The sequence below is a fragment of the Elephantulus edwardii genome, unplaced genomic scaffold, assembly GCF_000299155.1.
Source record: "Elephantulus edwardii isolate Elephantulus edwardi_28Jun2011 unplaced genomic scaffold, EleEdw1.0 scaffold00343, whole genome shotgun sequence".
In the NCBI taxonomy this organism is placed as follows: domain Eukaryota; kingdom Metazoa; phylum Chordata; class Mammalia; order Macroscelidea; family Macroscelididae; genus Elephantulus; species Elephantulus edwardii.
This window is the reverse complement of record NW_006400093.1, coordinates 200,180-212,571: the sequence shown is the minus strand read 5'-3', so window position 1 is coordinate 212,571 and position 12,392 is coordinate 200,180. Positions and strand designations below refer to the sequence as shown.

General features: G+C 37.3%; 1 protein-coding gene and 1 pseudogene across 1 annotated transcript in view; one reads left to right on the top strand and one right to left on the bottom strand.

Moving 5' to 3' along the window:
* Positions 1-12,392, top strand: part of LOC102859411 (uracil phosphoribosyltransferase homolog) — an 89,227-nt gene that overhangs the window by 49,754 nt on the left and 27,081 nt on the right. The window contains exons 3-5 of the mRNA XM_006901769.1: positions 6,326-6,395; positions 7,296-7,358; positions 9,322-9,483. Of these exons, the coding sequence (XP_006901831.1) occupies positions 6,326-6,395; positions 7,296-7,358; positions 9,322-9,483 (295 nt within the window). The remainder of the gene's footprint in view (positions 1-6,325; positions 6,396-7,295; positions 7,359-9,321; positions 9,484-12,392) is intronic.
* Positions 455-3,334, bottom strand: LOC102865103 (annotated as a pseudogene).

Here is a 12,392-nt window from a genome sequence, read left to right as displayed (position 1 = left end):
TTCTCTCTCCAGCTCCATTTCTGTCACCGAGTCCATGTTTTCCAACTACTGAATCTTCCGCTTTGTTCCCGACTTTTGCATTCCAGTCACCCATTATTATCAATGCATATTGGTTGCATGTTCGATCAATCTCCGATTGTAAAATTTGGTAAAAATCTTCTATCTCCTCTTCCTTGGCTCCGGTAGTTGGTGCATATATTTGAATGATAGTGTGAGCTAGAAGGGATTAAAATTTAGTTATTTTTATGATAGGGCACACTTTATTTTCAGAAAAAAATTAATTACATTACATTTCAGTTATCTGCAGAAGTAGCTCTTAATATTTATATACCACTGTTGAAATGTCTTAATTTCTTTAAGACAATTTTACTGAAAAATAAAGTTTGCCTGTCATACAGATTTCATTTACTAAATTAAAAGAAAAGAAAAGGTGTAACACAACGAAACAGTTTGGCTAGAAGCATTTGCGGTAGACAATGGAGGTGCCAGACTTCTTGTACTCTTGCTTGCTGATCCACATCTGCTGGAAGATGGATAGGGAGGTCAGGAAGGAGCTGCCGATCCACATGGAGTATTTGTGCTCAGCCGAAGCAATGATGTTGCTCTTCATTGTGCTGGGGGCCAGTGCTATGATCTCCTTCTGCATCCTATCGGTGATGTCCTGAAATTTGGCGGTCCTGCTGGACAGCACTGTTTTAGTGTAGAGGTCTTTGTGGACGTCAACATCACACTTCATGATGGTAGTTGCATGGATGCCACAAGACTCCGTGCTCAGGAAGAAGGAGAGTGCCTTGGGCCAGCGGAAACACTAATTGCCGATGGTGATGACCTGTCCATTGGGCAGCTCGTAGTTCTTTTCCATGAGGACAAGGAAGCCGCTGTTGCAATCCCCTGCTCGAAGTCCAGGGCAACATAACAGAGTTTCTCCTTGATGGCCCACACAATTTCCCACTCAGCTGTGGTGGTCAAGCTGTAGCCTCGCTCAGTGAGGATAGTCATGAGGTAGTCTGTTAGGTCCCAGCCAGCCAGGTGCAGATGCAAGACGGCATGGGGGTGGGAATACCCTTTATACATGGACACAGTGTGGGTGAACCCGTCGCCTGAATCCATCATGATGCTGGTGGTCTGGCTGGAGGCATACGGGGACAGCAAGGCCTGGATGGTGATGTACATGGCAGGGGTATTGTAGGTCTCGAACATGATCTGGGTCATCTTCGCCCTGTTAGCCTTGGTATTCAGGGGGGCCTTCTTCAGCAGCCCATGGTGCTCTTCAGGGGCCACAGCACATGCAGCTCGTTGTAGAAGGTGTGGTTCCAGATCTCCGTGCCATCCCAGTTGGTGACAATGCCGTGCTCAGTGGGGTACTTGTGGGTCAGGCTGCCTCTCTTGCTCTGGGCTTCATCACCCATATAGGAGTCCTTCTGGTCCATGCCCACCATCACACCCTGGTGCCAAGGGCGTCCCACGATGGATGGGCAGACAGCCTGGGGGGCATGGTCACCTGCAAAGCCAGCCTTCCACATGCTTGAGCTGTTGTTGACCATCAGTACAGCGATGTCATCCTTTATGGTGAGCTGGGTTTGGTGGGTGCGAACCAGCCCTGGTGACTATGCGGAGGTCTTGGCTTTCTGATTGTTTTTCTTATGTTGAATCATACTAGAATACCTGTTATGAATCCCTCTTTGTCATGATGAATTATTTTTTATATATACTTTTGGATTCTATTGGCTAAGATTTTGTTTAGGATTTTTGCATCTACGTTCATGAGAGATACTGGTCTGTAGTTTTCTTTCTTGAAAATATCTTTGCTTGGTTTTGGTGTTAGATGTACACTTGTGTTATAGAATGACGCTAGGAATGTTCCATGTTTTTCAGTTTTTGGAATAATTAAGTAGAATTCATGATAGATCCTTTCTGAATTATTGGTAGAATTCATTTGTGAAGGCTTCTGGTCCAGGACTTTTCTTTTTATTACCTTTTCAATTTCTTCTTTTGTGATGGGCCTGTTCAACTGTTCTATATCTGTCCTTGTCAATCTGTAGGGGATGCATTTCAAAGAATTTGTCCATTTTCTCTAGGTTTTCGAATTTATGAGAGTATAACTTTTCATAGTATTCTGATATTACTGATTTAATTTCATCTGGTTCTGTTTTGATGTAACCTCTATAATTTCTTAAGTTATCTGTGTCTTCTCTTTTTTTTCTCTTAGGTTTACCTATGGTTTGTCAATTTTATTGACCCTTTTGAAAAACCAGCTCCTGGTCTCATTGATGGTTTAATTTGTTTTCCTTTTTCCCCATCTCATTGATTTCTACTCCTGTTCTTATAATTTCTTTTCTTCTAGAAGCTGTAGGATTAGATTGTTAATCTATTTCTATTTGCTGAAGATGATGTTAGATCACTGATGATTCTTCTTCCTTTCTTATTTGTGTGCCTATTGCTATGACTTGCCCCCTGAGGACTGCCTTAGCTGTGTTCCAGAGGTTTTAGTAAGTTGCATTTTCATTATCATTTGTTTCAAGGAACTTTTTATTTCATTCTTTATTTCTTTTATACCCCAATCATGTTTTAGCAGAGAATTATTTAGTTTTCCACATGGGTGGTTTTGTATTGTAAGCTCTATTCTCCTGTGGTTAATTTCTAGTTTTATGGCATTGTGGTCTGAGAAGATACTTTGTATTATTTCATTGTTTTTTTAATTTGTTGAGGCTTGCTTTGTATCCTACTATGTGATTAATTCTGAGGAATGTACCATGTGCACTTCAGAAGAAAGTTAATTTAGTTTTATTTGGGTGCTGTATCCTGAATACATCCACAAGGACAAGTTGGCTGATTATATACTTTATATCTTCTGCACCTTTGTTGAGTTTCTTTTGAATTGACCTATCCTTTGGTGAGAGTGGTGTGTTGAAATCTCCTACCACTATTGTGGTTTTGTCTATTTCTTTCTTCAGTTCTGTTAACTGTTGTTTTATGTATTTTGCAGGTCTATCATTTGGTGCATAAATGTTGACTAAGGTTGTATCTTCTTGACCTATTGTGCCTTTAATTAGTATGTATCTTGTCTTTGATGGTGGCTTTCATTCTGAAATCTATTTTATCAGAGATTTGTATTGCCACTCTTGCTTTTTGAGGTAGCCATTTTTTCGGTATAGTTTTTCCAGCCTTTGATTTTGAATCTTTCTTTTCTTTTTTTTAGATGTGTCTCTTGTAGGCAACACATTGATGGGCTTTGTTTTTTTCTACATTCTTCTACTCTTTTTCTCTTAATTAGTTAATTTAGTCCATTCACATTAAGTATGAGTATTATCAAGCCTGGCTTTACCTTTGCCATTTTGCTGAGTTTCTTTTTCTGTTGTTTCTGGTTACTATGGTCCATATACTTGCCTTTGACATCTCCATGTGAAGAACGTCACTTCAAATTTCTTTTAATTTTGGTCTTGTTTTCACAAAGTCCTTAATGTCATTCTTTTCTGCAAAGAATGTATTTTCCCTTTCATATATGATGGGAAACTTTGCTTGATATATGATCTTTGGCTGGCAATTGTTATCTTTAAACTTTCTGTAAATGGCATCCCATTGCCTTCTTGTTCACATGGTTTCTGTTGAGAAATCAGAACTTAATTTAATTGTTTGCCTTTACAGGTAACACTTTGTTTTTCTCATGCTGTTTTTTCAATTCTATCCTTATGTTTTAATTTGGAGAATTTGACTATGATATGTTTTTATGCTTTTCTTTTGGGGTCTAGTCTATTTGGTATTCTCTGTATTTCTTGAATGTGGATTTCCCCATTCTTCAAAATACCTGGAAAGTTTTCATCTAGTACTTCTTTGACAATCTTTGCAGTGATTTCCCTTTTCTGGAATTCCAGTCATACTTTTGTTATTCCATTTACTGTCATCCCTTATGATTCTAATATTTTCTTCATTTCCTTTGCGTTTCATCTCTGATTTTTCTTCTAGTATATTTCTAATGAGGCTCTTGTCTTTCAGCTCACTGACCGCCAGCTACATCTCTTCTGTTCTACTTTCTTGTCCTACTAGTGTGTTGGACAGTTCTGCCATTTTGGTCATCATATTCTAGATTGCATTTTTATGCTTTTCTGTTATTTCCAATACTGTGTTTGCTGTACTCTCTCTGTCTTGTGATGATTTTTTAAGTTCTTATACTTCTTTATCTATTTGACCAATTCTTTCTTCTGTCCTGTGCATTTTCCTCCATAGCTATTCAAGGTGCTCCTCAGCAATATATTTCTTCTGGACTGTTGTCTCTGAGGTATTTGCTCTCTTATTGACTTCATTGCTTCTTCCCACATTTTTATCTTTTTCAGTAGCTGATCACATAATTCTACATCAACATATTTCTTCTAGTTCTCTCTATCTGGGGTATTCATTGGGTCTCCTTTTTAGGAAAAGGGTTATATTGTTTTTTTCATGGTGGATGAAGTATATTTCTGCTTTTTTGATGTTAGGAATATTAGGCTGTTGTAACTATAAAATTACCCAGGATACAGTAATGTTTTCTTAAGCACCTATATCTTTGGGCTCCCTTATTGGCCTGAGGACCATAGGGCCTTGGACCTAACAGTCGTTTTCCCCCAAAAGTACCTTAATAACAAAGTAGAAAGCCTTTTATTCCCTTCTGAAAGTAGCTTCTCACCTGCTCAAGGTGACCTGGTCCTCCTTTCTGCTTGAGCTTAAGGGGTCCTGCATGGTCAAGCTAGATGGCGGGTTTTTTTCCCCAAAAGCACCTTAATGACAAACTAGGAAGCCTGTTCCCTTCTGAAAGTGGTTTCTCACCTGCCTCAAGGTGTCCCAGTCTGTCCTTTTGCTTGAGCTTAAGCAGCCCTGATTTGTCAAGCTAGTTAATCGACTGGAACAGGTCCATGGCTGCTAACTATGCACTGCAGCTACTGATGACCTGACTTATACATTTGACACAACCTTGCTTGTAGAAAGTGAAGACAACTTATATGCCGAATATTAAAGGCTACAGTCTTCTCTATGGGTTACATCTCAACATCAAGAAGAAAAAAAAAATTCCTCATCATTGTACCAATAGACAACATTATGATAGATCGAGAAAAAAAATATTGTGTCAATAATTTCATTTTATTTGTATCACAATCACCATCCATGATAGCAGCAGTCAAAAAATAAAAAAAATGTTTTGCATTAGGGCAACGTGCTGTCAAGGAACTCTTAAAGTTCTCCATAAAAAGGATGTGAATTTAAATACAAAGGTGTGCTTGGTGTAAGTCTTGTTCTTTTCAATTGCTTCTTAAATATGTGAATGTTGGAAAATAAATAAGGAAGATCACATAAGCATTGATGCCTTTGAATTATGACAGTGTAGAAGAGTATTAATTATTTCATGGACTGCCAAAAGAATAAACAAATCTATCTTGAAGGAAGTGCTCCTTGGAGACAAAAATGGTGAAACTTCATCTCACTTTGGGTGTTTTCTCAGGTGGAACTAATTCTTGTAGAGGGACATCATGCTGGGATAGGGGGAGGTTCAGAGAAAGAGAAGATCTTTGAACAGATGAATTGACACAGTGATTACTAAAAAGGTCTCCTGCCTGATAAAGATTGTGAAGGGCAAAGTTCAGATCTGTTATTCATAGGATTACTAAGAGTCATAATTTGCTTGACAATACCTAACAACCACCACTTAGCCCAAGAATTCTATTATAGTTGATAATAATTCTTTCACTTGACTGCTAACTGTAAGGCTGGTGGTTCTAAACTATCAGCAGCTCCACAGGAGAAATATCATTATCCTTTCATATCAGACACCCACTTCTGTAAAGATTTACAACCTTGGAAACTCTCTAGGAAAGTGGTTTCTATGATTTGGAGTTGACATGACAGCAATGTATTTGTTCTTTTTTGATTGGTCTTTCATGAAAAATAATCTACCTTAGCAATTTCAAAGTTCTGGAACAATGAAGGCCAAGCAGTTTTCTATGGACACGTTTAGTAATAACCAGGAGTATATTATTCAGATGTTATCATGACTCTTGCCACTTAAAGTTTTACATTTTTTTTATAATATAGCCTAGATGAACTTAATGAGAGTTGGAGGGTTATTTGAATATTGTGTTTTAATACGTATCTGAAAGGGCTTGAATAAATAATTACCGGCAAGCAGCCTGACATGATAGAATCCCTGCATGTGACAAGTGATTGGGCCTTACTCCCTATCAAAACAAAAATCTTGTTTAGCATGCTACTTATTAAACCTAGTGTTCAGCTCATGAGACTAATAGCTAACAAGACAATCTTAGTAGGTTCTCAACTTATTCTTTCTTTGATTTTCTAGATCAGACTTGTTGTAGAAGAGGGACTGAATCAACTGCCATATAAAGAATGCATGGTGACCACTCCAACAGGTAGCCAGGATGGTTACTCTAATATTTTTCTCATAAGCATTTTGAGATGCACTTGAGGTAAAATAGAAAGTAGTCTGATGAAATTAATATGCAAAATAATGAGTTTAGATGGAGTGTTCTTTTAACATTTTAATAAACTCAGAAATATTTATTAATGAAAACTATGTGGTTGGTTTTATTTAAATGGCTTGCTTGTTAAGTCCAATGAAAGGTTAATAAATATTCTTCAACATGCAAGATGATCCACTGGGATTAGATTTAAGAATTACTAGCATCTTACCTTTGTGGGAAAGCTGCTCATGTTAAAGTACTAAGGTGAAAGGATAAGACCTCAAACGAACAAACAAAATATAACACAACAAAAGTTATGAGAATTAGTAAAAGTTTTACCCTTGTGTACCAGGGAGGGAGTCTTTCTTTTTCTTTTGAAAGAGAGGAATGAACTGGGGGCGGGGGGAGAGGGCTGGGCGGGTAGAGAAGTGCAGCAATGAATGAATGGAAATCCAAATTCTCTGTAAATGTTCATTAAAATTATTTTTTAAAAAAAGAAAGAAAGTAGCCAGACATTCCTAAGTATGTTTTATAGTTCTGATTTTTTTTCTATTAGTAAGTAATAGAAAATTGTTCTCTTCAGTTTTTTACTTAGTGAAAATTGAGGGATAACCTTTTTGTATTATAATTAACATAAATTCAGGATGAGACCCATGGTTGAACAAGTATAGGTCACCACTTCAGCCTTTCTCCTGCTTTTAAGGCTCATAATAAGAGATGAAATGAGAAGGCTTTCTGCTGTGGTGTTCTGTTTTTAGTTGATGGATTTAAACTATAGGTATCTTGTAAAATAAGTAGGTTATTCCAGTGTTATAAGAGAAATCCTTTGGTTTTATTCTTCATCAACAGGGTACAAGTATGAAGGAGTGAAATTTGAGAAAGGAAACTGCGGGGTCAGCATAATGAGAAGTGGTAGGTTGCATGTGTGCAATTTTATCTTTTATCATATATAGAAATAGCTGCTCGTTTACAGAAAGAAGGTAGGTATATCTGTCATAATTTTAATCTACTTTAGCTTAAATGTCACTCTTCTCTTGTTACCTTGGAGTAATACTGGTATGTTGCCGAGATTGACTCTAGAGCATCTTCCCTAGTGATGTCCACTCATGAACAAGCCAACTTTTAAAGAAAGTCAAAGGAAGCTGCTCTGGAAAGAGATTCATTTCTTTCTCTCTTTTTTTTAAAGTTCCTTTTTCTTTCCTGCCTTTGAATTAATGTTTATGAACATTAATGTTGGATATGTCATATAAAATAGGAGTTTTAAGCTCCTTACTTATTTATTTTAAAATTTCTAGCAGGAAGCTCTTAAGCATAATCTCAAGACAGTGTTATTCAAACTTTTAAAATCTGCATAACAAAGAAATTGTTGGTGATGATAGATTTTAACTAACATAATATCTTTAAGGTTTAGCTTCTTCCTTAAAGACAGTTTTTTAAAAAAAAAAATCATTTCTGTATCTATAGTATATGCCAGGTGGTTTTTAACTTTAATAATTTTCTTTTCTGTTTTAAGAAAAGCTGCCTTTATATTTACAGAAGTAGTATAAAGTATATTTTTTTTCTTTTTTTATTATTTTGTGTGTGTACCGTCAAATCACATCTGACTGGTACAGGAGGAGACTGGGCCTCCTTTTCCAGTAGAGCATCTGGTGGATTCGAACTGCGTACCTCTGGAATTGCAGTGCGGCTTCTTGCCACTCGGCCACCAGAGCTTCCTAAAAATATATTTTTAAAATAAATTTGAGATAAAAGTTAGTTTTGCAAATATACAGGCAGAATTTTGATATAGTCTAAAATCTTGGAGATGAGAATGGCTGATATTTGGAAAACACTTTAAAGGAATTAGGATTTTTTTTTTTTCAAAATTGTTCTGTGTGCAGAAATCAAGGGAGTTATAATTCTCGATCCTGAGTAACTCAACTCTCAATGCTGTCAAATCAAAACCAAATCAGAGCTGACCAACCCCCCAACAGGTTTTAAAAGGTTAAAAATTGCCTGGGAGGAGATTATAAATCTTCCTACCATGAAGCTCCTGATGAATTCTAACTGCCAGAAAGGCATGGCGTTTGGATTACCGGTTTAAATCTCTATGAACTATGCTCCATCTTAGTTAGGGAAACCAGTATACTACTATCTTATTGCTTGCCGACAAAGCTTCTACCATTGAGCTCAACGCTTAGTTAACGAATATCTCCTAATAACACCTTGAAGATCCTTTGGTTTTTGGGCCCTCTTCTTTTATAAAATATGAATATATATATATTTTTTAAATTTTTTTGTTGTTACTGTTGAAGCATGGGTGGTGTCGACTTCCTAAATAGCATGCCTCTGGAAACTCTGTAAACTTTGACAAATGTCGATAGTTGCAAAGGGGCTTCAGGCCTTTTGTTCATAGGGTCACTATGAGTCGTGCTCGACTCAAAGGAAATATATATGTGTGTGTGTAATATTTATATTATATACTATTTATATATATATGTATACACACACATATTCAGATGAAATGGAAACTAATATTTAGGTGATTTAAAGGCTTCTTTTAAAAAAGCATGAAAATGGTCCTAATATTAAAAAGTTCAATAAATCATACTTTCATTTTCTTTAATAATGGAGGCACCCTAATCTTGTAAGCCAGCAAAAGATCTAGTTTACCCTAGTTTCATGTACTTAACCTAATTGTATGACTAGCCCTAAATAAAACAAGTGACTATATCAGAAATAAAAGATAATGACTTTAAGAAGGATTGCTTTCTTCTGGACAATACTCTTTTTAAAAATTATTATTAATATAGTCAGGAAAACAGTTTTGTCTTGTTCTTGGACTTACACTTTACCTCTGTTTAACTCTTTTCTCTTTCTTTTTTATTGCTTTAAGGTGAGGCAATGGAACAAGGTTTACGAGACTGCTGTAGATCCATAAGAATTGGAAAGATCCTGATTCAGAGTGATGAGGAGACCCAAAAAGCTAAAGTATATTATGCCAAGTTCCCCCCAGACATTTACCGGAGAAAAGTCCTTCTGATGTATCCAATTCTCAGTGAGTGGCTTGAGTTTAAGTTGTAACCTTTGTGTAGGGTTTAAATTCAACTTAATGCCTGTGTCCATTCCACCTTTATATAAAAGTAAAAATAGTTTTAAAATGCATTCTGGTGAGCTCTGGTGGCCTAGTGGCAAGAAGCTGCACTGCAATCCCAGAGGTGAGCGATTCAAATCCAACGGATGCTTTGCTGGAGAAGGAGGAACAATCTCCTCCTGTACCAGTCAAATCTGATTTGACGGTACACACACACACAAATAATAAAATTTTTTAAAAAAATTTAAAAAAATGCATTCTGTTGTTCTTTTTTAAGTTGGATTTGGAGTTAGTGGGACATTCTTACTGTATAGTAAGATAATTAGTAGTATTACTAATACTGATCATTGCCTTCAAGTCAGAACCTAAACATAGCTGACCCTTCAGTAGGTTTTCAGAGGCTATAAATTTTGTGTGAGGATATTGCCCATATTTCTTCTGGGAAACAGCTGGCTAATTTGCCCACCTTTGAGTTGCCAGTGTAACTCACTACCCCCAAGACCACAAGAGGTCCCTAAAGAATATACATTATTGTTGTTATTAGGTACCATCAAGTCATGTATGACTCATCATGACCCTATGAACAATAGATGTGACCCCTGTCCTTTACTGCACCATAATTAGTCAAAATTTATTATCTTCAGATATCCCGAAATGAATATATAAAAGCAAAATATTTGCTAAAGATTGAATTGTACAACTCCCCTAAAATATGTATAAATATCCTGGCCTGTGGATCTGATCCTGTTTGAAAATAGGATTTTACTTTTCTTATTTGAATTGAAAATGCTCTGGTGGTTTAGTGGTAAGGAGTTGCACTGTCAACCCAAAGGCACACGTTTTGAATTGTCCAGCAGTTCTATGGTGGAAAGATTGGCAGTCTTCTCCCTTATGATTTATTGCCTATGAAAACCCACTGTAGGGTAACCTATGAGTCAGTTCTGGCTTGACAGTACATAAAAACATAATAACATATTTAAATAAAAACGTACCACAGCAGTTGCTGTTGTTATGTGCCGTCAAGTCGCCTGCATCTCTTAGCAACTCTTTGTACAGCAGCTCAGAAGCCTGTCCTGAGCCAGTCTCACTGACTCCAACACACCTACCCCCATTGCCCTAGTCACTGTATCAGTCCATCTCGTCTGGGGTCTTCCTCTCCTGCACTGACCCTCTAACCCTTCCGATCATGATGTCCTTCTTCAATTATCAGTCCCTCCAGGACACATGCCCAAAGTATGTGAGACAGAGCTTCAAAATCCTAGCCTCAAAGAAGAAACTTGGTTTTATCTTCTGCAAGACAGACTTACTTATTTTCTTGGTGGTCCAGAGTATGTTCAAGACTCTTCTCCAGCACCACAACTCAAAGGCATCAATTCTTTCTCTATCATCCTTAGTCATTATCCAGCTCTCTGATTCATAGCAGTAACCAAGACCATGGACTGGATCAGGCGCACCTTATTCTCCAGACTGACATAGTTGCTTCTCAGTACTCAGGAAAGGTCCCTGACAGCAGATTTACCTAATGCAATTTTTCTTTTGATTTCTTGACTACTGGTGACAAAAGTGTTGATTGGGTAGCCGAGCAAGCTGTAACTGTTAACAGCCACAATCTCTTCTCCATCTATCATGGTGCTGACAATTAGCCCAGTAAAATAATCCTTTCTGAGTGATCACTTAGTACAGTAGACATAGAAAGTGACACACAAGGGGGAGATGGACACAAAGTGATGACAGAAGCAAATACATCTATAAGCTCAGTAAAGCCCTGGAAATCAAGGATTGCCAGCAGTTAGTGGGAGTTTGAAAATCATAGATCATTTCCTAGAGCTGATATCCTTCAAACTTTTAGTTTTCTGAGCTGTGATAAAATAAATTTTTATTCTTCAAAGCCACCAACTTATGATATTCTGTTATGGTAACTAAGACGGAATTTGCTATCAAGGAATGGGAATGCTGCTCTACAATAACAAAGATGATGATATGTTTTTGAAATTCTGTAATTGATTAACGCTGAAGGAAATTTTGTACACTTACTTTTAAGATCCTTGATTTCCTTGAAGAGTCTTTTGGTGTAATTGTGGATATTAAGAGAAATTCTAATGAGAGTGGAGAAAAAGTTGAGAGGTATGGTGGAACTTTCTATCAGCATGAGCACAATGTTGCTAAAAATATGGGCTTTCTGTGAGGCTTTCAAAGAAAATAATAAAAATTCTTTTGCTGTTGTTCTTATGTGCCATCAAATCGCCTGCAACTCCTAGTGACCCTATGTACAACAGCCCTAAACCCTGTTCTATCCTTTGCTAATCTTATTGTCAATTACCACCGTGACTAAATCAATCCATCTCATAGAGGGTCTTCCTCTCCTGCTCTGTCACTCCACCCTCCTAAGCATGACGTCCCTTTCCTAAGACTGGTCCATCCTTGCAACATGTCCAAAGAATATCAGACAAAGCTTCAGAATCCTTGCCTCGCAGGAGCAACCTGGTTTAACTCTCTCGAGGACGAACTTGTTCATTCTCTTAGGAGTCCATGGTATATTCAATACTCTTCTCTTAACACCATAGTTCTATATATAAATTGAAATTGAAAAGTTTTGGAGATAGAACACATCCCTAGCATAGACCCTTCCCAAATTTGAACCATGCAGTGTTCCCTTGGCCTGTTTTGACGACTGCTTCCTCCTCCAAGTATAAGTTTTGCATAAGCATGACCAAGTGTTCTGGGATCCCCATTCTTCTCAGAGTTAGCCACAATTTGTTGTGGTCAACACAGTCAAACACCTTTGCATAGTCAATGAAACACAGATAGACATTCCTCTGGTATTTCCTGCTTTCAGCCAAGATCCATCTAACATTAGCTGCAATATCCGTAGT